The sequence below is a fragment of the Sceloporus undulatus genome, chromosome 1, assembly GCF_019175285.1.
Source record: "Sceloporus undulatus isolate JIND9_A2432 ecotype Alabama chromosome 1, SceUnd_v1.1, whole genome shotgun sequence".
NCBI classification, from domain to species: Eukaryota; Metazoa; Chordata; class Lepidosauria; order Squamata; family Phrynosomatidae; genus Sceloporus; species Sceloporus undulatus.
The window spans coordinates 273,483,578-273,510,251 of NC_056522.1; the positions used below are offsets into that span (position 1 = coordinate 273,483,578).

Here is a 26,674-nt window from a genome sequence, read left to right on the forward strand (position 1 = left end):
ATATTCAACATAGGATGTATGCAATGCATACACACCATTATAACAGTTTGATACTAATTTAGCTGGCATAAATCCATCTGAAGGAATCCTGGGAATTGTAGAGCTTTCACACATGTGCCACTGGTACTCATTTTGCTGGAAGGATTTGAAACCAACCCATCACCAGGGCCGCAGGGTTTCAAGCACACATACAATTACAAACACACATTGTTTTTTGTACAGACCTGGTACTTATTTTGCTGGCAGATGGGTGGGTTTTGAATCTCTCCTGCCTCCAGGGCACATAATACTAATACTAATAACAATTTCTTTCCTGCCTCTCCACATGGATCAAGGTGGGGACAATAACAACAGACAAACATCAGTTAAATCACTGTATCTCACCTTCAAGGCTCACCCAGCCACTGCATATGTTTTTTGCAGTAGCTTCTTTCCAAGGTTGGTACTTGCAACCTTATAAAGAGTTAGAAATGATGGGATGAGGTTTGACTTATATGCCACCTTTCTCCCAAAATGGGGCCCAAGGCAGCATCCAAAGAGAATCAGCTAAAATACCTTAATAACAGTTTAAAAAGACAAATAAGATGTACACATATTAAAACTATCCGCATCTAAAATTCATCATTCAAAATTCACAATTTAAAAATCGTTTGGATAAGCCTGCTGGAAGAGACAGGTCTTTAATGGTCTTTTAAATTCAGACATTGTATTCGGATGTCAAATCTCTTCCAGCAGGTTATACCTTGTGCAGCTTCTTGTGCTGTCCGGTTTCATTTTTATTCTCTCTCTCTTTTTCTTTCTCACACACACAGAGCTTTTGCCCTCCAACTTCATACCTATTAGGGTGGAGATAGGTGGTATAGAGCTATTTGCGAGGGAAGGCACATGCATGTTTCTCCCGATTCACTTTTGTTCAACTTTCATTCTTCCCACCCTCCAGCCTTTCTTGAGGGGAGAAGTAGAAGGGGGAAGATCTCTCCATTCCAGCCTCACCTCTTTTGGTGGGAGGGGAGAAAGAGGAAGGGACGTAGCCAAATGTGATCCAGGTTTGGCTGCAGCTGGTGGGACAGAAAATGGGAATGCTTCTCAGAGGGACTCAAAGCTCTCCTCACCCCACTTTTGAGGCTCAGTAGGCAAAGAAAGGAGAGGGTTTGCTCATTCAGATGTCCCATGCCTTCTTTTCTGCAGTGTGAGCTCCAGCATTTTAAAGAGACCTGGGCCAACAAACATTATACAGACTGTTTCTGCCAAAGCAGACTTTGAGGAGCAGTGGTGTGACCCACTTAGGCTGTCACCTGGTGCAGGCCACACCCCTGTAGTGACAGCTCTGCCTCCATCCACTCATCCAGGGCAATCTGCCTCCATGCTCTGTGAAGTAGGTTTTCAGGGGAAGAAAAAGTTGTAGGCTGAAGAGAGCAACTCAACTCATTTTCAAATTGCCTTGGAAGAAGTCCAGAGCATCCCATTTTAGTTTGATATTTGTTCAGTGTCTGGATTAACAACCTTACTTGTTATGTATTTTGCCTTTCTATGTATACTTAATTTGCATTTTAATGTGATCAAATATAATTCAGTTGACACACACAGTGAGGTTTCCCTGGCTCCTGCCCTACTGCAGTTTGCCCCTGCCCCACCTTGTTCCTTAGGGCACTGAGAGCTGCATCAGAATAGGGAAATCAGGGGAAGTTACTTTTTGCTTAATCATACACAGCTGCAAGCAACTGCACATAGGCTGACTTTCAAGGTGAGGCCCACAAATAAAGCATTGTACTGCTGGATTTGAGGCAGGAGCATGGGAATCTGAGGGCTATGCCACAAAGTAAACCTAAATGTTTCAATTTCCATAGCGAATTAAATCTGCAATCCTATTATCCTAGGCTAGAAGCATGTTCCTGAGGTCATAGGATTTATTGAGGGTCTCCCTCCAAGTTGTCAATGACATCGCCAAAATCAGAGGGGATCTTCTTCTATATCTCACCCTCAAAGCTCACCCAGCCACTGCATATGTTTTTTGCAGTAGCTTCTTTCCAAGGTTGGTACTTGAAACCTTATAAAGAGTTAGAAATGATGGGATGAGGTTTGACTTATATGCCACCTTTCTCCCAAAATGGGGCCCAAGGCAGCATCCAAAGAGAATCAGCTAAAATACCTTAATAACATTTGAAGCACAATTTACACAATATAAATTTATACAATATAAAATAATTTATAAGCCATAGAAATGATTTAAAGCAATACAAATAAAACACAGATTTCAATAAAACCTTTCCCTGCTTTTCCGTTAAAAGCCTGCTTAAACAGAAATGTATTTGCCTGCCAGGGAAAAGAAAGCAGGGAGGGTGCCAGCCTAGCATAGCTCCCTGGGCATTCCGAGGGTGGGAGCAGCCACTTGAGAAGGCTTTCTTTTGTGTCCTCACCAAGAGAGCCTGCAGTGGTGACAGGATCAAGAGAAAAAAACTCTCCTGTAGATTTTAAGTGTTCTGGCATGTTTGTATGGGGATGATGTGGCGATGCTGAATTCAAGCCCTCTTAGCTTGGAGCCATGGGCCCAAAATTAAGAGAAAAACCCTAGAGTGTGTCCAGTGGTCTAACTTCCTTCACTTCTATTGCAAGCGGGGATCCAAAAAAAAAAAAAGGTCAGAACATAGGCAAATGGAGGGGAAAACAGCTAGTCTTTAGATTGAATGGAGCCTCTAGTATCAGGATGCACTATCAGGCTTCTAATTATTAGGATTTCTCCTGAAGATGGTAGTCAGTGGTAGCAACAATTGTCTACTAAGTCTGAAAAAATATGATAAATGCTGTTTCAGCTACATAGAGTACCCAAATTTAGTTCATAATTTATAAACAAGTTTTAAATGATGTTTTTCTTATAATAGTTGAGATTACTAGGAGATCACTCCCAGCACGTTTTTTGAGATAGGAGGCAAAGTGCCATTTCCTCCTATTTCCAAGCAGTGCTTGTCAAGGTATTGTGTACCTGCTTACTTGAATCAGCCAGCAAGGTCAAATATGGTTTATTTATTTCTTTGTGTGTCCATGATTTGAGAAAAATTTCAAGTGTATTTCATGCTGATAATGGTTCTCTCTTTTCTTTTTTTAACTCCTTGCCCTTACCTTCCACCTTAGGATAAGAGAACAGTCAACTAAAAGTACATGAAAAGCAAAATAGTGGTCTTAGTTGAGAAGAGGGGTGTCCTCCAAAATCCATAGTTGAACAAATACCTCTATCAGAATCAAGAAAATAAGAGTGGGGTGGAGACAGAAAAATAGAAAAAAATAGGTCAGTTGTTGTGACAAAGAAGTCTGTATTTTAGATTTAATTTCAAGATGGAAATTAGAGCTTGCTTAGTGCTATAAGTATTAGGCTATACCAAGGATCCTGAGACAAAAAAGAAATGACTTATCTCATTCCTCAAAACAAAGGCTGACTGTTATCTAGATGTTTCCCTTCCCTCGGGTAAAACACACAGGTTCCTGAGTAGGCAGAAAGCAGCAATAAAAATAAACAAACATGACAGTCTTTAAATTAGCCATATCAGAGATATGTACAGTAGTAGTTTTTTCTTGTTGTAGATTCCACCCTGATTGGCTAATATCGTATTCTCTCAGGCATCTGACAAACAATATTGCTCTATTAGCCTATGTGACAAACCTAAAATGCACAGCTGGGCATATAATACCTTTATTATAGTTTTATTCATCAGTTTTCTTTCTTGGCTGGAGAGCACACACATACGACTTTCTGGTAGATGTTCTACTTTTGAACAGTTATTAAAATGTTGTGATTTAGATATAATGAAAGAAAGGTTTTAGCAAGTCACTTTAGGAGTACTTGCTGGGTGTACTTGGACTTTCAAAGACCTCTGCCTTTGGATAGATTTCTTTTATCATCACAGTTTGGTCTTAAAGTAGAAGGGATTTAATCAAGAACAGAAGAAGACCTGTGGCGCTCCTACAATGTAGCAATAATGCAGTTTGACATCACTTTTTTAAAGTGCTGTAGCTCCATCCTGTGGAATCCTAGGAGCTGTAGATTTACAGGTTCTTTAGCCTTCTCTGCCAAAGATTGATAGTGCCTCACCAAACTATAAATCCCAGGATTCTGTAGGATGGAGCCATTGCAGTTAAATTGTTGTCAAACTGCATTATTTCTACAGTGTAGATGCACCCAAAGAAATAAAGATGTTGTGGTAGATCAGAGAAGCCACAAGAATTTACTCAAAATGGTTATATTGATCTGCTTCAGAAATTAAGATTTCTGTCTCTGGAGTTGGATGAAGGTTTTTGTTTTTTTAATGTTAAAGTATAAAGGGGTGTATCTCCTGTGTGTGCAAACATCATGAAGGGATAGCAAAATAGTTAAATGGGTTTTTAATGGAGTGTCAGCTGTAATGTACCAATGTGGTACCAAGTGTTTCTGGAAAAGTGATTTCATGACTTTGTAATTGTGTCAGGACAGGAAATGTGTGGAGGGGAGGGAGTTATCCTTGTGTTGTCAATGTGGACAGAATCATTCTTATGTATTACACTAGTTGTGATGTTTGCACTTTTTCAGGGTTGCTCAGACGTCAGGAGAACAGCAGACAAAGTTCTCAGTGGCAAGGGAATTATACTAACTCTAACAAGCCTATTTCTCCAGTGCCTGGCTTTTGAGTTGGTTCTTGGAGCCTGGTTTGAAAAATCATCTGTGCCGCAGAGCAGGCATTTTTCAGTCCATCCTTGCCAGAACTTCCTAGCTCTGGGGACTCGTCAAGAAGCCACACATTGAGGAAATAAGCTTCTCAGAGCCAGCATCTTTCCTCACCCAACAATAGCATGTGATTCTATCTTACTTCTGTTGTGGCTGCTGCATCCCATGGCCTTTCCCCTCCTGTTGTTGCCAATGTAGTCCACTAAGGTAGCAATGGTGCTATGGTATGGCCAGGGAAAAATAACAATGAATGAATGATTGTGCCTTGGAAGCATCTGGAAGTGCATTCTACTTTTATATCCCATTGTGTAGAGAAGCTGGCACCTTTCTTGAATGAAAACTGGGGAGTAGGGATAAGTGGTTGGAACCAGAAATGAATGTCTGGCCAGGTCATCTTTCATTGTGAGAAGTTCATAATGGACTTTGATGGGTCCAACAGGCAGGGGAGAATTGGCTTCCGGATCCTTTGAAGTTCTCCAGCCCTGTGCTAGTACAGCGCTTCTGCATTTGGAGAAACACTGTTTTCTGCTAGTGTTGCATTGGATAGTCCTAATATAATCAACAGAGTCTTGTTGCACCTTTAAAACATTTTATTTGGCATAAACATTTGTAAACTTCAGCCTCCTTCATTTAATGTGCAAGAGCAGGCCACAAAAGCTTATGCCAAATAGCACATTTTATTCTTTAAAGTACTGCAAGACTTCATTTTGGAGCAGCTTTACATGGCTATCCAAACCCTGTGTTTACCTGAAGTCGTTTGTGTATTTATTAATCTGCTATTATGTTTATTTTTTAAGGTGGCAAAATCTGGAAATAAAATCCACAGCTTTGGGAAGAGGGACCAGGCTATACGAAGAAACCCTAATGTTCCTGTTGTAGTACGAGGATGGCTTCACAAGCAAGTAAGTATGCAATCATATATTAGGAAGTATTTCAACTGCTTAGTCTAATTATCTGGTAAAAATGAGGTATTTGAAATTATTAAAACTGTGTACATGGAATGCTGGTTTGCTTTTTGAAATGATATGTGATCAAGGATTCTCATAAATGATCATTTAAACTTTGGATATACATTTTAAAAAATATATTCTACCACTGACTGTACAAGAAAATCTTGAATTAGGAATTTGCTTATGTATATTTTGAACATGAGAGCCACTGAGGTATAATGGTTTGAGTGTTGGACTAGGACACTGGGAGACCAGGGTTCAAATCCACACTCATCTATGGAAATCCACTGAGTAACCTTGGGCAAGATGCACTTTCTCAGTCTCAAGAGAAAGGCAAGGGTAAATCTCCTCTGTACAAATTCTGCGAAGAAAACCCCATGGCAGGTTTGTGTTAGCAATGCCATAATTTGGAAATGACTTGAACGCACACAACAACAAGTATTTTGAACAGTCTAATGTATGTACACATACTTCTGCAATTACCTATCTGTTGTTAATCCATTGTAATCAGAAGACTACTGACTTTTCTTTGGGTTACATGCTACCAGGCAATGACAGTATGGTAAAAACAGTTTACCAAGAACAACTTTTATCAAAATTACAATTCCTTTTTCCTGAAGATGTTTTTCAATATACCATTGTCTTGAAGATTATATGGGAAAGAAAATAGTTTGCTGCAATTGGAGATACCAAGTTAGGTTTACAGTCTTGTACACTGTGTAATAAAGCAAAGAGTAACAAAAGTTCTGTCACATCAGAATTTGAATAATTCCAGCAGAGGTATTTTCTTTACATATTTTATAGCCTGAGGTTCTTTATAACTTTGCATGAAGTAAATAAAAAATGCCAGTATCTCTAAATACATCAAGTATATTGCTTAGCTTTTACCATTCAAATTTCTGTCCGTTTGCTAGGTGGATATTATCTTAATTAGTTTTTTTTAATAAGCAGTGTGCAAGAAAAAGCAGCCAGGTCAGTTCTCTGGACAGAAAAGATTTGTGGTTACTGTCATGTCAGTAAAGTTTTGAAATACAATTGTTGTTCTTGGTCTTTGTGACTCATACAAATTGGGCCTCTGCAAAACCTTGTTTGGAATATTGTAAAGCTTAGCAGCCTTTTGGAAGAAACTGTGTCCCTAGCATCTACTGTGAGTACTCCAGTACACTAGTCTACTTTCTTCAGTACTCTTCTATTTGCTGTGTGAGCCAGGAGCATTAGGGACTTTCTCCATTCTACTGAACTGCAAAGCCGAGTTGTTTTCTCCACCTCATCCACTATGGCCTGACATTACATCTACAGGAATCACTGCCAGCCATGTTATCCTTGAACCTCTTGGCTCTGACCCAGGAGTCAATTCTGAGACCATCTTATAGCTACAGATCTGCTTCAGTCTACTCCCCTCCATCTCATGCCACCATACAGTGTTCACCACTTCGGTTGGGCTCTCTAGCAAAGAGTGGGGATTTTGAAGAATCTTCAGTGGAGCTTTATGAATCTGACTGAATATTGCCCTCTTCATCTTCACTGTTAACTTCTTCCCCAGACCCAAATAATACTGACACTACTTCTCTCTCCCCATTCAGTCTTACAGTGAACAAGTTTTCTGGATGGCACGTCCTTGTGCACTGAGGCAACTCTCAACCTCTTAATGTCCACCTCCATCAAATCCAGTTTTTCAATAGGTTGTTTCCAAGACCATGCAATCTCTGATGCTACCACCACTCCCAGCCTTGTCTGAAGTAATCTGGAAATCCTGTACCAAATAATAATCCATACCACCCTCTTCTTGCATTATTGAAAACTCAGATAGAATACAGAAGGAGGGTGCAGCCTTTTTGTTCTAGTACATCCAACTTAATTCCTTCATAGTGGAGGCAGCTCAAACTGACGGAGATAAAAAGGTCTGCTCAGCTCCTCCAGACACGGAAGTAAATAGGACTTAAAGGTCAGATACCCATATTCATCAGCAGCTAACAGGGTGAGCAGTTATGAGGCCTCTGTGCCCACTTGTTTGACAGTTTTCATAAGACATGATTGCTTTCTTCCTAAATACTGTCTTGCCTGGCCATGGCAATGTGCCAGCCTGTTTTAGTCCAAGCCACACAGGCTATATGACAGATTTAGGTTTTTGTGACAACCTGGAAAAGTCACAGCTTATTCCCAACAGGTCCATCCAATACATAGGATCAAATCTGAATGTTCTGAGAGCTTCTCAAGAACTCTCTCAAAAATCTGAAGCAGCTTATCTGCCAGTTTTTCCACCAATGCCTCAGTGGTTGTTGTAGTGCTCTCACAGCTAGGTAACCCCTTTGAGCATCTTTTCACCTGTGATCTGTAGTTCCTTACTTTCAAAGTGGTTTTCTTAGTCTCCATCACTTCTGCTTAACAGAGCTTACAAGTTGTGTACATTCAGATCTGATTTTTACTATTTGACCTTTCATAAAGACAAGTGGTCTTACATCCAAACATCTCTTTCCTACTGAAATTTGTTTTACAGTTCCATCTTAACCACACTATTGTTTTGCCTACCCTTCCTGTGCAACTTAACAAATAGTTTGGAGGTTGCCTTACACTCAGTAGATGTTCATAGGGTGCTTGTCTTCCAGATCAAGCATAAAGAACAGTTTCTGAAATTGACTGAACTCTTCTGTGCTACAAGATACCAAGAAGAGGATGCTGGTCTTGCCAGATGCATTTTGGACACAATATCCTTCACATCTCATTTGGTTAAATTGCTTCCAACGGGTCTTCAGGCTCATTTGGCAAGGGCAATATCTACATGAATGGCCTTTATTAGAGGGGTGCCACTAGCTGACCTGTATAAAGCATCAATGTTGTCTCATCCATCCACTTTTCTGACTTACTTCAGAGTTGGTGTTTGAGAATGTTCTGATCCTTCCTTTGCACAATTGACCGTTCTTCAACTGCTTGGCATGATATCACTTCTAGTGAGTTAGCTAGCTAATAACCATTTGTGTGAGTTGTAGGGACTACAAAGAAGAAGACTAGGTTGCTTGCCTGTAACTGTGGTTCTTTGAGTGGTTTTTTGTGAACTGGTGCTTCCCACCTTCCTCTCCTCTGTATTTGTCCTGCTCTGCAATTTAAGCAGTGAAGTAAGAACTGAGGAAACTAACTTGGCATGTTGGAGTATGTGTGGTAGAGGATGGGGTTTCTGCCAAAAAGCTGCTCAGCTCTAGAAGGTTCTAAACAAGGCTCTGTGCAGACACCAGACCTGTTTGTATGACTTTGCGGATGACTGCTTGGTAGAACTACAGTTACAGGTAAGCAAGATGTTATCTTTTATATCACCATTACCACTGCAGTCATGCAATAGGTTTTTCTTTCCCCAAACTATATAGAATAAATTACCTACAAATGTGTATATATCTCATATTGTCACTCTTCCACTGAAGTTGTTCAGATGTCTGTTAATCATCTATGCATTTGCTGTGTCTTCCTTGCAGTAGTCTCTACTTCTAATTTGTTCTACTTTTTAATAACGACTACTTTTCCGTCATTTCTGAGAAGTCATGAGATTGGTCTGACAGATGGGGGTAGGGTGGGGGTTTCTACCATAGCTGTGTAATTCTTGGTGATCATGTATTCATCCCTTAAATAAAATATTCTGTCTAATTTAGAACACAAAACTGAGAAATTATGTTTAGAAAACAGTTATGTTTTTACTTTCAGTGCATTGTAAAATCAATATGACATCTGTTGTTATTTTTGCTTTCAGGATAGCTCTGGGATGAGATTATGGAAAAGACGCTGGTTTGTACTTGCTGATTATTGTTTATTTTACTACAAAGGTTAGTGAACAAAGGTCTGACTTTAAGAACCTTTTATGTAATGGAGAACTATTCATCCTCAGAATTTTAGAAAATCTAAAAAAGATTTAAAAAATGAGTTTTTTAAGGGTTTAACACATCCAAGAGAATGTAGAGATTGGCCTATGCCATATATCCCATTTTATTCAGGGATGGTTATGTTGCAACTGTTGTGGGTAGATTTCACTTTTACAAATCTATCAGTATTTTGATCAGAGGACATGCAATTTTTTTATTTGAGTCACTTTGTTAGTTTAGGAACATAAAATACGTATTGTATAACTTAGTTTGGCATAAAATTATGATGTCTGATATATTAAAAGTACAGTATATTCAAAAATAATTTAATTTTACTTTTAATTTTTTTGCTTTTTTAAATTTTTAATTTTTTTCCTAATTTACTATTTTATTTTACTGTTTTTACTTTAAAAATTTTCCCTTGAAGCTACAGTATAAGGTCCAGAACTGCAAGGACCACCTGAGCTGTAAGACAGCTCTCTCTCTGTCTCTCTCTCTCTGCGTTTGCCAATTTTTGAAAAGCAAGCAAAAGAACAGAATAGAATAAACCACCAAGATTAGTAAAACAAAATTAATTTGTTTCTCCTAGTTTCTCATAGTTCTCCATAGTTTCTAGCAAATATAAAATACTCATTCCCATAAAAATAACTGAGGAAGGGCAACCATGACCAAGAATTACAATGATCTAATACAATACATTGGTGCTTTTCAAAGTGATGTGGGGGAACTGGGATGTTTACTAAAAGACTTCTGGCATATTTGTGCTCATTGACTACAAGAATTTGCCATGGAGAGGGAGGCATCACAAGGAATAACCACAATACACCCAACTGAAGGGAAAAGGCCACAATTTTATTGAATACAGCTGACAGTTAGAGTTGGCCCAAAGCATGAGGTCTGGATCTGGCATTAACCAACCCGCCTGCTGATTGATGAACCAAATTGCTTGGTCACAGCCAAGCTTTGGAATGACAAAGGGGAGGTAACCGGTCGATCACATGTCTGCATCTCAGGCAAGCGTTTAATCGCCTGTTCGCATCTCACCCCCTTGTCACCGGGGGACACTGGCCCGCATTGCCCCCACAATGGCAACACTGCAATGGTCCCAGCAGCTCTGGGTCCCAGAAGGACCCTCAATCCAGTGCTCTGCAGCACTGGAAACCATGCCCACCAGATCCAAGATCTGTGCTAATGCCACAAGAGGCCAGGCCCCATCCCCAGCACCTCCCTTCTGCCAACCCTTGTAAGCTGTACCTCCCATTGAGGTGATCCTCTTATAAACTTTCAAGACATCCCCAAACAAGAGTCCTGTCCAAGGCAAATGTAGCCTGCAAATGCCCCAGATTTCCACCTGCCCATCTTGTCTACTGGCAAGCCACATTCCACCACAGTCATGGCAGACCCAATGCAGAATGAGTGACCCCCAAAGTCCTCCACTGGAAGCCCACCATGCTGTAATGCCAAAAGAAGTACCAACACCACTTGGAACCGTGTCAGCGGGGTGCCATCTTCATGGGTGAACAGAGGGCCTTCCATCTGAGGTCAGGATATTATGTATCTGTGTAAGGTCTGGACTGGGCACAGGTGGCAGCCGTGTAGCCTTCTCAGCACAATGGAGGACCTTTTCCTAAACTGATCGTACTTTGATCTGTGAAGAACTAGACAAACAGTGTTTCTCACCAAAGAGACATCCTGCCTCTGGAGTGCATATTTTGAGCTGTCAGTCTTGGAAGAAGGAACTAGCTCACCCACCCACAAAGCCCCAAAGAAGGCAGTTGCAAAGGCGGCTCTGAAAAGACTGGCTTCCGCTCAGTTTACAATGTGTAATCCAGTTGCCCCTGACAAGCTGAGTACTCATTTTAGCTGTCTCGGAAGGATACAAGGTTGAGTTGACCCTGAGCCCCTGGCTGTGTTTGAACTCACAACTTGTGGTTTGTGAGTGAATGGCTGTAGTACAGGCACTTAACCACTGTGCCACTAGGGCTCTACCAGCAGAACTCTTCCTATGTCCTTGGAAATAAATTGAAAGTGTAGCAGCCTATCCTGTAGTCAAAGAAATGGACTCCTGTAATGCACTCTGCGTAATATTGTTGCTGGAAATTTTGAAATCTCTAGCTCAATGGTCACTAAACTGCATGCCTTTAGAGCTGAAGGGCAGGGTATAAATACTGTAAATAATAAATAAACTGCGCTCTTTAAGGGATTTTGGACTTCAGAATTCCAGATTATTGGCCAACATAGCTGAGACTTGGGAGCTGAAGTCCAAAATCTCTTGAAGGGCACAGTTTAGGGATCAGTGCTCTAGCTGGTCACAAATGCTGTAGCCGCACAATTGACTGGGGTAAGTTAGAGGGCATGTATAAATTATTTGTTAAGACAGATTCACTACCTAATATTCAGGAAAGAGGTGTTGGTTGCTAATATTCTCCTGGATGCATTGAACCCTTTAAAGTTCAGTGCAGGGTGTCATCTGTTTCTAGGAACAATTTGAAGTGCTGGTTATTACCTATAAACACTGTATATCCTGGGATCATGCTGTTTGAAATACTGTCTTGTTCTCTATGATGCTGTCTGGGTTTTTAAGATCTTCAGAGGAGACCTTTGGCCCCCACCACTATCAGAGACACATTTTGGTGTATATGAGAAGAGATGTTTATCCTGATAGCCATTCCCAAACTCTGGAATTGCCTGTCATGGCTTCCATCTTTGTTCTCCTTCTTTCAGCAGCCAAAGATATTTTTATTCGTGCAGCCTTTTGCCATGTATTGTGCTGAAAATGAAGGAGAACTGTCCATTTGGGTTCTAGTTGTGTCGTTTGTATTTGCATTTTAAATTGTGTTTTTAAACTTTTTGTGTAATGTTTGATTTTTGGTTTTGTATTTAACACATTTAATGTGTATTTTATTATTACCCCTATAATTCTTTGGGCAAGAAAGGCAGGGATAAATAAATAAATACTTTATTTAGCAGCAATGTGGACTGAAATAGGAAACTGCATTATATCTTGACTAGATTCTTGTCTGTTTTGTCTTATTTGACTGATCCTTTTACTGGTGATGTCAGGCACTGAACCCAAACTATGGTTCTTCCCCATACTAGCTCTTATAGATATATCATTATGTATTGTTATTGCCCCAGTGCTGACAGAAATAAACAAGTCTTTAACTGGGTACTGCTGGATGATGTCACAACAGACAACGCACATTAAATGTGGTCAGTGTTTTTTGTGGTGTATCTACACTACAGAATTAAAACAGTTTGATGCTACTTCAGCTGTCATGACTCTATCCTACAAAATCTTGGGATTTGTAGTTTGGTGAGTTATTCAGCCTGGTCTGTCAGAGAACTCCTAGTGCCTTGCCAAACAACAAATCCCAGGATTCTGTAGTATAGATTCATGGTCATTAAAGTGGTGTCAAACTGTTTTAATTCTGAAGGTTGGCTACACCCGTAGTGTTCCGGTTTAAGTATGGAAATTAATTTGACTTTTTTTTCATTAAAAAGACAGCAGAGAAGAATCTGTTCTTGGAAGTATACCATTGCCTAGCTATGTAATATCACCAGTGGGACCTGAAGATCATATAAATCGCAAGTACTCCTTTAAGGTACATTTATTGATGGCAAAGCTTCTGATTTATTTTAAGCAACAAACTTGCACAGTTTTAGAAATATCATATTACTATTAGAGGCCACCTAACTATCATCTTATTTCTTAGTGTAAATTTCATGCATATGCAAGGAACCAAAGGAGCCATGCATAGAAACTTCTGTATACCTATCTAAATCCCTTTGTTAAGGGATGTACACATGTCTAAATTCTTTTGTACCATATCCTCCTTACAAAGCTGCTCTGGAAAATTAGGTGGAGCCTCATCGAGTGACAATGTGAAACGCTGAAGTTTAAAAGGGAAATCTTCAAAATCCCACTGTGTGTGTGCATTGTATGTGTGCACAAAAGATATTGCAGGACGATGTATTTTGTAGTTTTTAATTATGACAACTGCTTCCTGGGCTATACCCCAGAAATGTTGGTCATGGAACCAACTGAAGGGGTGGCGACTTTGAACTAAATCTTATTTAAAGTTTAAATTGCATATTTTGATTTTTAAACTAGATTTTTTTAAAAAAAATACTGGCACAAAAATGGTAGCACTGCTGGATTCCTGTGTTCACACAAGGCGGCAACAAAGCTCTCCATTCAAGTAACAGGCTCTACACCATGCAACACCTCTGCGCTATGATCAGGAGGAGTCTTTGTGAATTGCAGCTCATAAGATATATAAGGCTGTTTCCCCATGTCTATACAAAACTGTTTTCCATTCACACCTGGAGATATGATTTGAAACGCATTCCTTGATGTTTAAAAATACCAGCACTTGACTACTTTGGGGCAATCATGTAAAATTTAGAGCTTGCTGTTGCAGTGTACTGATATTTGATATTTGCATGTATACTCTAAAACATCTAATGCTGGCTTTCATAAGTACTCAGTATGAATGAAATCCTTAATTATTAAAAAAAAGATAATAACAAAGTGCAATATATTTACTTCATTTTAAGTAAAAAAAGGAGGGGTTGTTTCAGTAGGCAATGCTCTAATTGACTGGGATTGTTTTTACTGTTAAATGGTGCTTCATTGACAGACAGTGGCAGAGATTAGAAGTGTGCTCATTTATCTTCTACATGCACAAAATGCTTCAATGAGAAATTATGCCTGATTATGGTTTTCTATTTAAGCACCTATTGGAGATAGCATCGTTTAGTAAACTTTGGCCCAGTACAGACCGGAGCTTTGCACCGGCCAGGGGCCAAATGTAGGGCTTGGCAGTTCAGAGCATCCGCATGCTCCCAAGCTCTACCGCGCGCTGCAGGCACCATCTTGGTGTGCTGCCATTTACATGGGACGCGCGATGATAATGTCCGCCATGCACAGCACCCAAACGGCACGGCGCACAAGGGGTGTCATGGTGCGCGAGTGAGCCAATGGCACCCATTCTGCGGCGCAAAAAGAAGCCCCTTTTGGGGGCTTCTTTTTCTGCCATGCACAAGCCACACTGTGTTTCTGCCCATCTGTCGAGCCCCTTTATATACATATATGTGTGGGAGGTTAGATTTATAAACAATATGTGGAACTCCTTAAAAGGTGAATGAATACATCTGTATCATATCCTCACTCACCTAAGTCAAGACTATTTTTTTAAAATCTATATTGAGGCTTCATATTTGGTAAATATAGATGCAATAAGTGAATTAATAGAGATACTGTATTGAACTGATGCTGTTCCAAGAGTTTCTTCTTCTTAAATGATTCAACAGATCTTTGATACCAGATTTATATGTAGGACGTCTAACATCTTCACTTCAGTGAAAAGTTGTATATCACTATGAAGGAGAAGGGAAAGCGTTAAATTTTGTGGGACTTCCCAAATAATATTTTACAAAGAGTTTACTCAATGCCACATTCTTTAAGGTTGATTGAAAGTGAAAAGATAGAACCAGACCACAGTTCTATCACTCATTAGTATTAAACTCTGTTCTTTAATTCAACTGGAAACAGTAACAAGAATTAGTGCAGATTTGTATGTGTTTGTGTTTATAATGAAACTTGTATATGGAAGAAATAAGCTCTATAACAGTGGGTTGGATACAATAAAACTAGTCTAAATTCCTCATATGGAAGGACCCCTTTGATTAGATAAATACTGATGGAATACTTTGGGATCAAGCTCAGTAATATTAGCCTATGTTAATAAAAAGGATTATGTACAGTCAAGTTTAGTTGTTCACTGTGTATATACTGTGTGCTGCCTTCCTTTCTGGCTTCTGTTTGGATGAGTTACCTCCAGATTTTCAAACTGTAGCTTAAAATACTAGTTAGTTATACTTTCTCAAAGGTAATAGCAATCAGAATTCTCCAAGTGGCAGTCCCTGTGCAAATCCAAAGGTCTTCAGAAGTATGGGGAGGGAAACCCTTTAAAGGTTTGGAAGACCAGAATAGCCTCAAGAGGACTGAGCAGTCCCCATGGACATGCAGTACCAACTGGTTGAAGAGGGAGGAATGGAGAAGCTAGGGCAAGGATAGCGTATTATGGAAGATGGCAGGGAAAGCTGAGAGACTCCAAAATGCAACATTTTGTTTCCGGTCCCATGTACAATATTTGCATAGTATTTTATCACATTTATACTGTTTTGGTTGGAAATATATTTAAGAAAGAAATATAGAGAGAAATATAGAAACATTTCTAAGAAAAATAGAAAGAAAGAAGGTGGATGCAATTCAGTCAACTATCAAGTGAGATCTGATAACAGTGACAGAACTAGACATTTGCCAATTGCTCCACCTTTAAAATGAGAAGAGTTCAATAGAAATGCTTGACCCTGTGTTGAATGAACAGTTGTTTAAAATAGTCTACATGCAGAATGTACTTGGTGTTTCAGACTGTCATGGTAACATTATTTGTTACATGGGGGATGAACTTAGATTTTAACCATGTGCAGAAATAATCACAATTAGGTGATTAAGATTGTTCCCTAGCTGCCTGTACATCACTTCTCATTTAGATGTTTCCTCCTTTTTAATTTAGGAGCTAATGTGGTGAACATGCAGTCTACACCTGTGTTAATGTAAAAACATAGCTCCAATGACATTTCAAACCCACAGATTACAAACTGGTTTGGTGCTATATTTACGCACAATACTGGTGTTCACATAATGCTAAATCACAAAATCACCAAAAGTGAAAGGAAGGGAGTGATTCCTCAACTAGAGCAGAGAAACTCATGAACTCACAAGTAAATCTCAACAGCCTAATTACCACAGGTCTTGCATCAGGACTGTGGCTATCAAGTATCATGCTGGGGCCTGACTACTAACATGCCAGACCTTTTTACTTATTTCCCCCGTATTCCCTTGCAGAACTTCACATCATAGTCAAACCAGCTACAGGGAATTTCACAAGCTTCTGGAGGATGTTTTGGAACTGTGTGTGGGAGAGGCTGCAATGGGTGGGGGGCTGCTTCCTTCTCATTTCCACTGATAATATTTGGTTTAGTGGGACCATCATATTGGACACTAGCCAGTGTATGTTATACTGTGATGGAGTGATTCCCATGCCTGTATATCCAAGAAAGCATAACGCCTTTACAAATATTTTAACCTTTTGCCAATAACAAATATTTTAACCTATTGCTTCAAAACGGAGTTGAAAACCATCCTGTTTAGAGAAGCCTTCCCAGGCATTGCATAATTGTCACTTACTATCTGATGTTCTTTTGTTGCCTGTTTATCGAACCATTTCCTGTATTGCTATGTATTGTATATGTATTATCCTACTTGAGAGTATGTATTTTCCCTGGATGAAGATTAACCTTCCATTTTGAAGCCAAGCCCTCCCTCCAGTCCATCTGCCTTGGTCCAGGCCTCGGAGGTAGAGAGGAACTGCTGGACCTCTTACCCTCTCCCTCCACCACTCCCTTCTCCTTCTGCGTCATGTCTTTTTAGATTGTAAGCCCGAGGGCAGGGAACCGTCTAACTAAAAAGATTGCATGTACAGCACTGTGTAAATTTACAGCGCTTCATAAATAAAGGTTAATAATAATAATAATAATAATAATAATAATAATAATAATAATAATACATGTATAAGGTATCATTTTTTCCATGTCAAATATTTATTAAATTAAATGTTGGAATTCTGAAACGTATTATTAGTTGGAACAGTAAATAATATAGTCCATGTTTTCATACACTCGTGAGGATGATCCTGTAAAGAAAAAATGTGATAGGTGGATTACTTTCCTAGAGTGTTTGCCTATTAAGATATATGCATGCATTATATTTTCTTTTCATAGCAAGAAACTATAATAGAAAGAAACACCTATTGGTTTTATCTCTATCTTTCAGCTTTTCCCTAAGTGGAAAATATAATAGCTGAATTGGTCCTCAATGGCAAACTGTCTGATTATTTATCGTTTTTGCAGTATCTTTCTCATTTCTTTTCCTAAAGTCTAGGCTCATAAGTATTTCATTTTAAGTGTTTCAGATTAATACATATGCAGCCAAATGCAACCTTTGGATTTAATATTGCCATTTTGATTAAGCATTTTTATTAAGCTCTTTTTAATATGGCTCCAGTCACAAACATACATTTTGAAGAGAAATACACATATTTGCTCTATTGTGTGTTCTTAGGAAATATTTGTATGCATTCTTCTTTAAAAGATTTCATAATAGTAGACTTGCACTGTAAAATTATTCAAGATCTAACCTTCCTCCGTCTCAATGTGCCTTGTTGATGTAAATTTGTGTGGCTTCTTTTCCAAAATGTTTGTTGTGTCATAAATACATAAATATTGTGTTATAAAGTGAATAACTTTGCTTATGAATTAAACTAAGATGAAAATATAATGTTCCAGTACAGAGATCATTATTACATAATTTTACCAGTGGAATCCTATCCTTAATCAGAAGCAAGCCCTGTTATGTCTAGCTGGACGTACTCCCCAGTAAGAGTGTATAGAACTGCAACCTATAAATAAAATTTGCCAGACTGGAATATTTGACATATTCTAGGACATTTAGAAAGCTTTGCATTTATTTATTCTAGAATCAGTTTCTTGCCTGACTAGATGCTTTTACTTTTACATATATCAATAGGACCCAAAGCTTCTTGACTTGTCTCTGCTCATCAACCTTAAAATTTGAACTGTAAAAGCTAAAATGCTTCATCATAGTTGGGTTGCAGAGATCTAACATGAGAAAATCAAATATTTCACGTTTTCCTTGCCTTGTGAGCACTTACCTAAATTAGTTGATTTGGTAGTTTTATGAAGAAATCTGGAAGACACAATTACTAACAATTACTCCACACTTTTAGATCTACTACAGGCAGAAGTAAGTTTGTTCAACCAATTCTTGATAATTTGTTTGCTACTACCAATTTGATTTTATTTACAATCCCTGTTGCTTTCTGACTTCAAAAAAGTCAGCACACTACACGTGGAATAAAGTGGTTGGACCTCTATCCTGAAGAGCTGACTATGTGTGTGAGCATTTTGTGAAAATAGAGAAGGATGTCTGCTTTTCAATATAATACTTATTTCATTATGTTGACTTTCTATGAATTCTTTAGGATTCCTGTTCATTTACTTTGCTCACTTTTTTTGTCCTTGTTTTGTTCTTATTGGTATACCCTTGGGGTTTGTTCTCCATTTCTTCTTCTGTGCAATACGGGAGAGAGCCTGCCTATCCTCCCTTTTTCCAGCATAAGGGCATCTGAATGCATGAATAGGTACCAAATTACTTTTTTCATCCCTGTTGTGAATGTGTTTGTGTTGTCCCTCAGAAATGTTTTATACTTTGTTGTACTTTAGAAATACTTAGTCATAATTTAAGATCTCACAAAACCCATCTAAGTTTTCCTGTTACTGATTGTCCCCACACTTCACATATATTTGAGTTACTTGTTTGGTGTGCTGCTAAGAGATAACTGGTACACATTTGGACAGCACTGTTTTGTTCAGTCAGTTATATATACTAGAAACAACCCTTCCAGTAGGAAGAGTTTTCTGCACTGTATTCGCTGCTTTTTCAAATACTGTAAACATGTTCTCCTTAGTTGCTGAATGTGGATGTGTGCAGTGTTCTGCCTGCTGCCATTTTTACTGCATAATTAAACAATGTGCAGTAGTTGCTTCTGTTTTTATAATGAGATTATAACCCATACTACAGGGGGTGGGGGGAAATCTCGCATAGCTATATTTAGTGCTGCTATTGCACTTGTGGAAGTGGCTTTTGCAACACAAATGGGAGGGGATGGTCCCTCTTTTTTCCTCCAATCCATTGTGAGACCAAAACATCCTCAGTGGGGTAGTGGCGGTGGCAGAACTACTCTCCCTGTTTTTTGTACCAACAGGGGAGTCAGGAAGGGGTGGAAAATTCATGTGCTGCTGCAAGCGTCACTTTCAATTTATGCCTCAATTTTTATTATTGATGTAGCTTATCAGTTTAAAAATAAATTGTAACTTTTTAAAACAAAAAGATAATAAGGGTGGATTAACAGTAGCTATTCTTGACTAAGAATGTGTCACTGCCCCAATCTGTTAAGATGACCCCATGTTTTTCACAGGGTTTTCTTAGGCAAGGAATAATCAGAGTTGGTTTTGCCAGTATCTGGTATTCATTGACAGTCTCCCATCCAAGTACTAACCAGGGCTGACTGTGCTTATCTTCCAAGATCAGAAGGTATCTGATGCCTTTAGGGTAATTTGGCCCCCTGCTAAGAAGTGTTGTTGTTGTGTACCTTCATTTCTGACTTATGATGGCCCTAAGGCCAATCTATCACAGTGATTTTCTTGACATAATTTGTTAAGAGGGAATTTCTCCTTGCTGTCCTCTGAGGGTGAGAGAGTGTGACTTGCCCAAGGTCACTTAGTGGGTTTCCATGGCTGAGCCAGTTCTCCTAGAGTCTTATAGTCCCCCATATATTGAATTTAGAAAGAAGTTCATTTACACAAGATTATAGCATACTCAGACAGTTTCAATTCTGCTCTTCAAAAAAAAGTGATGAGTTGAGCAGTTCACAAAATACTATGTGTAACAATACTGGGGAAAGAGTCAGTTCTGAAAAAAGTTGGTATGTTTATAGATGAGTTGAGGGTTGTTTTTATGAGGCATTAGTAGTCTGATAATACTCAGCAATTTGAGCATTATATGTCTTTGAACTGCTATGCAATGTTTCACACAAGATTAGATAGATTTTGTGCAGTCAAAACTGTCATTGTGCTTTTGGAGCCAGCAAGAATTGTAAGTTATCCTTTGGTTTAATCCTCTAACAGGAAGTAGACTGCTCTATACTAACTGGAGTTGATACAGACTGCACAGGAATTGTATGCACTGATACTTAGATTGAAAGTTTAGCAAGCAAGTTGTCTCCCCAATAGTCAGCAGTAAATGAGCCCAGACATTAAAGGTCATTTTACAGTTATAACACACAAGTATGACCGCATGAAAATGTAGGTGGTTTATATATTTTGCTCATGACATTTTGTTTCATTTTTTATATTTCTTTCTTATATTTACATTTTTTAAAATATTGTTAAAGTTTATTATATATTTTAAATTTTAACTTTCCCTTTGAGTATTGGTCCTGCTGACAACATTTAATTCTAACCTTTTCCACTCACATTAATATTTTCATTATCCTTACTAAAACTCCTTCCATTTATTTTTTTTTAATTAACTATGATTTAGTTAACTAGTAATGCCATATTTTCTTGCCTTCATTACTGCTTTTGAAATTTCCTTCTGTGTTTCTCCATGCGTTTTTATACCCCTTCATAGAATATTGCCTATATTATGTAACTGTGCAGAACCTACCACTTCACTGTTAAAAATAAAGCTAGTCTATGGTTTTCATTTCTTTCATAGAACCTGTTGACGTAGAAGCTGACTGCAATCCTAAAAATTTATTTCTTGCTTTTTTCCTGCTCATAATTGGACCTAATGGAAATCTCTGATTAATTTAGTACAGAAAATGCAAAGTTCAGATCTATTCTGGCAAATGATAGAAGATAGGATGTAAGCTCAAGGCTTGCTCCATTTCATGAATACAACACTAAAAGTATGATTTAGTATTGCATCAGAATATGCCATATACTGTATGTGTTTCTTTCTGCATGTTCAGAAATGCAGGCATATACAGTTCAGACGTACTGTAGTATTATTTCCCTCTCTCTTTTGTGATTTGATTATTTAAATATGCTTAAGAAATGGAGCCTAATTCCCACAAAATAGAGTTCTTGTAGCTGACTGAATGCTGTGACAGTTTTGCTCATATTATATGGCCTCTGTTTTGTTCCCCTTCTGACTTTGTTCTGATGATGGTAGACACCATTCTGACTGACATATTTTGAAGCATTTCACTGGATATGTTACCTCTGTTTGTGCCACTAGAAAATGTTTGTTCATCCTGAGAATCCTTCAGTTTCATAGCACAGCCTAATTCTTCCCTGTTTTCCTGCTCTTGTGGCTTAAAGGAAAAATACAATAACTCAAGATCTGTCACCTCATCTTTTATTGAATTAAATAAAATTATTAAATACAACAAAAGTAGGAAAATGCCATTCTTTCAGACATGACTCAGAACTAAAGCAGATGGCCTGGAAGGAGCAGCCTCTAGCCACTGTGGTGCCAATTGTGCCAGGACCGCAGTGACCGCATGGCCCGCTCCTAAAGCAGACTGCTGGCAGGAGTGGGTTTAATCCACTCCTTTTTGAGCCGGCTCTTGCCAGCTCAGTATGACCTCCATGTGGCCTCCAGCCACTTCAGGGGTGTGCATCATGTAGACCCCACAGCCCTGAAGCCACAGGAAGCAGCTTTATTTGGCCTGTCTGTTTCGAGCCTCAGATGCCAATTTCTGCGGTAATACAGTGCACCCTTGCTTTACATGGAGATCCCCCCATGTAAAGCAAATAGCATGTATGCTCAAGCTCCATTGAAAATAATGGGGCTCGTGCATGCGGTGTGGTGCGTATGCCACGGGCATGCACACCATTCTATTTCTGTCACATGGCTTTCAGCGTAAGCTCAAAGCCGCATAAAAGGCGCCTGCATATGACGCGGGCACACTGTAGATTGAGCTGACAAAAGAGAAAATAGGACAGTCACAAAACTATTTAAGACCTCCACACTTTGAGAAATGCTGTTGGATGAATCCTATGCTGAGCATTTAGGATGAGACCATATTAGTCATATGTCCATAAAAAGTTGGCCCTCTTTTCATAAGTGTAGTTGCTTAATACATTACAATTTGCCTGAATACTCAAGCTGTTTCCTGCAGAACTAGTAGTTTTTGAAATCATAAATGGATGCCTGGGGGAGTGTCATGCACTCATGGCTTATGGCAGTATGCAGATATTCCTTCAAATGTCCATTATGTATGAAGCTTCCTTGTTAAATAGGGAGCAGGATCAGTTTGTTCACTGTGCACAGAATCTTTCATGCTACATACTTGTATTCACCCTGTCCCAGGAGATTTCAGAAGTGGCTAAATAAGTAGAAAAACAGATATAAAAAGATGCTGAACATTTAGACTTTCACATATTTTTAAACTGTTGAAACCAGCTGCTGAGAGCTGTAGTCACGATCAGGACTGTTAAGACTGTAGTCTGTGGACTGAGGGTGTTAACATTTTTCTACCATACTGTATTCCCTGTGTACCACCACCACCACCACACATGCACACATGTGCATCTTGAATTTCCTATTGGATATGGATTAAAAACTCCATTTAGCATTATATGTAATTTAACCTGGAGAAAGAGGACAGGTAGGAAAGCAAGGGATGAGATAAATTTGCTACATATCAGCTGGCACTTTCTGCTAGACTCTCTTCTAAGGGGAAGGGATGACTAGGGGATTTCTGTTGACTAGGTTTTGTTTCCCCACAAGCTGGCCTAAATGAATGATGCAGGATTCTATTGCATATGCAGTTTTTATGTGGGAGATATACCAACAGTGATAGAAAGAGTGTTGTTGTTGCCATTGGTTCTTTACTTTTGGGAATACAAAGGATTATGGATGACATCTTACTGTGGATGCTTAATATCAGAACATTTGCTGATGCCAGCCTATAAGAGACTAAAATTTATGTATCTATTATACCTTGATGCTGAAGTTCTCTGGATTATGTGTTTGTTCATTGCCTTGGTAATGTAGTTCTATAAGAAGAAGATTTTTGTCTTGGTTTTAGGATGTGCTTTTTCTGTGTCCATGTGGCTGTAGCATGCCCATGTTGCCAGCATAACTTGGTTGTACTGATTCCTTACAATTTTTACTCCTTATTATTCTGTTTGCTTCTTTGGCCTGTGTTTCTTTGCATGTTATGTCTACTGACAGCATGACTTGTAAATCCCTACAACAGGACATTGTACTTTATGCTAAAGTTACAAAATAATGGTGCCTGTCTTTTTAAAAAAAATTCTTTTACATAGTTGCATATGTAGCAATGTACAAGATGTGTTCCCAAAAATGGCCATTATGTATAGACATTGTTAAACACATGTTACTGAATATATACTCTAACACAGTGGTTGCCATACTTTGGTCTTCTAGACATTTTGGAATTCAGCCCCCAGAATTTCTGCTTGTTGGCCAAACTGAGCTTTTGGGAGTTGAAGTCCAAAACAAAGTTCAGGAAACACTGTTTGGGAAACACTGCTCTAACTCATGCTAATTTTTAACAGGCACTTGTAATTTTACAACAATTTTTTAAAAAGATCTATATGTTTTCTAGTAAAAATAGAAAGTTTGTCTTAGTTTAAAAATGATATTTTAAAATGGAACTGATGGTGCAATAAGACTCGTACCTTACTTTACTACTTAGTATTGATCATATAATGATCAATAAAATATAACTACATGTTATATCATAAATATATAAAAAATGAGCAAATAATACATCTGTTTGCTTGTTTAGGGTAGTGTTTGTAATAAATGAAATTCAGCAGAGAAGAGGAACACCTAATTCTGCAGTGATGTCACAGTGAAATTAAATTAAAATGGAAACCTACCGTACAAGAAATGCAGTTAGAAAACTGCAGAATGCTAGGTTGTTGCAGTTCAGTGTTATAGGTATTTCAACTTTCTTTTTAGGTACATTCACTAAAATGGTGAAAGGTCTGAAAACCATGCCCTATGAGGAACAGCTTAGGGAGCTGGGAATGTTTAGCCTGGAGAAGAGAAGGTTAAGAGGTGATATGATAGCCCTGTTTAAATAATTGAAGGGGTGTCATATTGAGGAGGGAGCTAAGTTGTTTTCTGCTGCTCCAGAGACTAGGACCCAGAGCAATGGATGCAAGTTACAGGAAAAGAGATTCCACCTCAACATTAGGAGGAACTTCCTGGCAGTAAGGGCTGTTTGACAGTGGAACACACTCCCTCGGAGTGTGGTGGAGTCTCCTTCTTTGGAGGTCTTCAAACAGAGGCTGGATGGCCATCTGTCGGGGAATGCTTTGATTGAGATTTCCTGCATGGGAGGGGGTTGGACTGGATGGCCCTTGTGGTCTCTTTCCAACTCTATGATTTTATGATTCTACAGGGGCTATTATTTGATTATTTAGAAATACTGAGAAATTTTGTGGCATTTCAGAAATAACTACACTACTTTCATAAGAGTGGAAGGGCTTGAAGGGGCTATTTTCTGTCCTTTAAAATTATCTAATGCTTCTGTCTTTGCTCTTTCAGGCTGTCCATACAGGTATGAGGGCATATATCTGTAATAAGAGTTCTGTTATTGGCTCTCAGGCAGAACATTCAGGGATGCGTACATACTACTTTAGTGCAGATACTCAAGAAGATATGAATGGCTGGATCCGGGCTATGAATCAAGCTGCCCTTATGCAAACACGTTCATCACCAAAGAGGCAAGTCGAGGGATTTACCTAAATTTCGTCTGAATCATAAGCCGTGTGCATGCATGTTAGTGTAGTATGTAATCTTGGAAATCTCTCTCTTTCTCACTCTCTTTCAAATATTATTAGATAAATTTGAAGTAGATGGTACCCTGTATGTTTAAGAAAAGGAAGGTTTTGAGAAGGCAAGGGAAGTTATTTAGTTTTTATTGCTGATGTTTAGAACTAAATAAATAAGTTGATCCATTGTGTCTGGACATGTGCTGTAAATAAAAGTCGTTCATTCATTATGTGAAATTTTCACCACCTCTTATAATAAATGCCATCAGACTGTACAAGAGAGTACATTTAACTTTATTCTAGCTATTAAACAGAAAAGTCCTTATGTTTATATTACTCATCTTTATTATTACTACTGTTCATGATCTGTGCATTTTGTGACTGACTACAGTCTTTACTTTTTCAAAAATATGAAGTCAGAAAGAACATTTGGCTTAGGATACAAGCTTTCTGTGCCTCTAAATGGCCAATGGGGAAGCAGCAGGAGACTTTATAATAGTTGTCTAGGGAATTTCCTCCACAGAGAATGCATAGCCTCTTTGGTAATTACCTTTAAGTGGACCTTAAAAACATTTTTGTTTTACTTAGTCTTTTATAGACATTATGAGTGAGGCATACAAAATACCGCGATATCTATGTTGGCCATGGAACAAATTCCAGACTCCATGTTGTGCTAATATATGTATGAGGGCAATCAAAATGACACAAAAATGTGTGAATCAGTAAGTTAGTTGTTGCATGTCAGAATGTGTTTTGCCTTGATTGGTTTTAGTTGTATTTTGATTTGTTTTACAGGTCTTATAAGTAATTTTGGGAGGGCTTTCTTTCCTCCAGAAGGCAGTATATAAACATATTAAGTAAAACATGTTGCCCAGCCCTTACTGCCTTTCTTCTACAAATGACCTCTCAGAAAATGAAAGATCCCTATTGTACAATATTAGCTCCAGTTTCTATAAAGGAAATTATTTTGCATCTCAAGGGTATCTGTTGTTAAAGGGGGCATGAGTTTTTATCTAGGGAAATGTTTGATCAGTTGATCATAATAAATAAATAAATAAATGTTTATCTAGGGAAATTAATATTCTTTGAAATAAATAAATATTGCATAAGTGCAGCCTATCTTTCCCCCACTTCTAGAAACTATGAGAATGGACAAAGTAAAGAGCTGAAGTAAAACCATTTCCACCTGCCTCTCATAGGTAGGCTGAATATTCTCAAAAGAAAGAATAATTAGCACATCCTCTTATTATGCTCTTCCAGGATGAGCAATGAGGAATGCTCTGCCAGGGTTATCAATAGTATTGCTGATTGTAGTGGGTGTGGCATTTGCCACCAGGTAGATGGTTTGGGGCATGATTGCCAGTGTTACAGTTATTGTGTTAGGCTTGGGTTAGGCTAACACAATAACTGTAACACTGGCATTACTGTTTTCAAAAGAATAATAATAAATATGATTTATTCTTTCCCACCCCTCTCCATGGATGAAGGCAGGGAACAGCAACAGATTAAAATACAACAAGAAATGTAAAGTACAACGGAAATAGGTACAATAAAATTGCAGAAAAGATCCCTACTGTGCTGCCACCTGTGATAAGACATCCACTGCCTTCCTCAGCACAATACCAGAGCTCAGGCTACTTTGAATATATGTGAAAATCCTTCACTTAATTTTTATCTAGTCATAATAAAGTTTAGATTTTAGTATATGTGTTTGC

At 38.6% G+C, this 26,674-nt stretch overlaps 1 protein-coding gene across 8 annotated transcripts in view; it reads left to right on the plus strand.

Annotated features, from left to right (window-relative positions):
* Positions 1-26,674, plus strand: part of PLEKHA7 (pleckstrin homology domain containing A7) — a 271,523-nt gene that overhangs the window by 184,938 nt on the left and 59,911 nt on the right. For all 8 annotated transcript variants that reach the window (XM_042445987.1, XM_042445983.1, XM_042445984.1 and 5 more), the window contains 4 exons: positions 5,491-5,595; positions 9,380-9,452; positions 12,993-13,093; positions 24,733-24,911. In XM_042445987.1, coding sequence (XP_042301921.1) covers positions 5,491-5,595; positions 9,380-9,452; positions 12,993-13,093; positions 24,733-24,911 — 458 coding nt within the window. The remainder of the gene's footprint in view (positions 1-5,490; positions 5,596-9,379; positions 9,453-12,992; positions 13,094-24,732; positions 24,912-26,674) is intronic.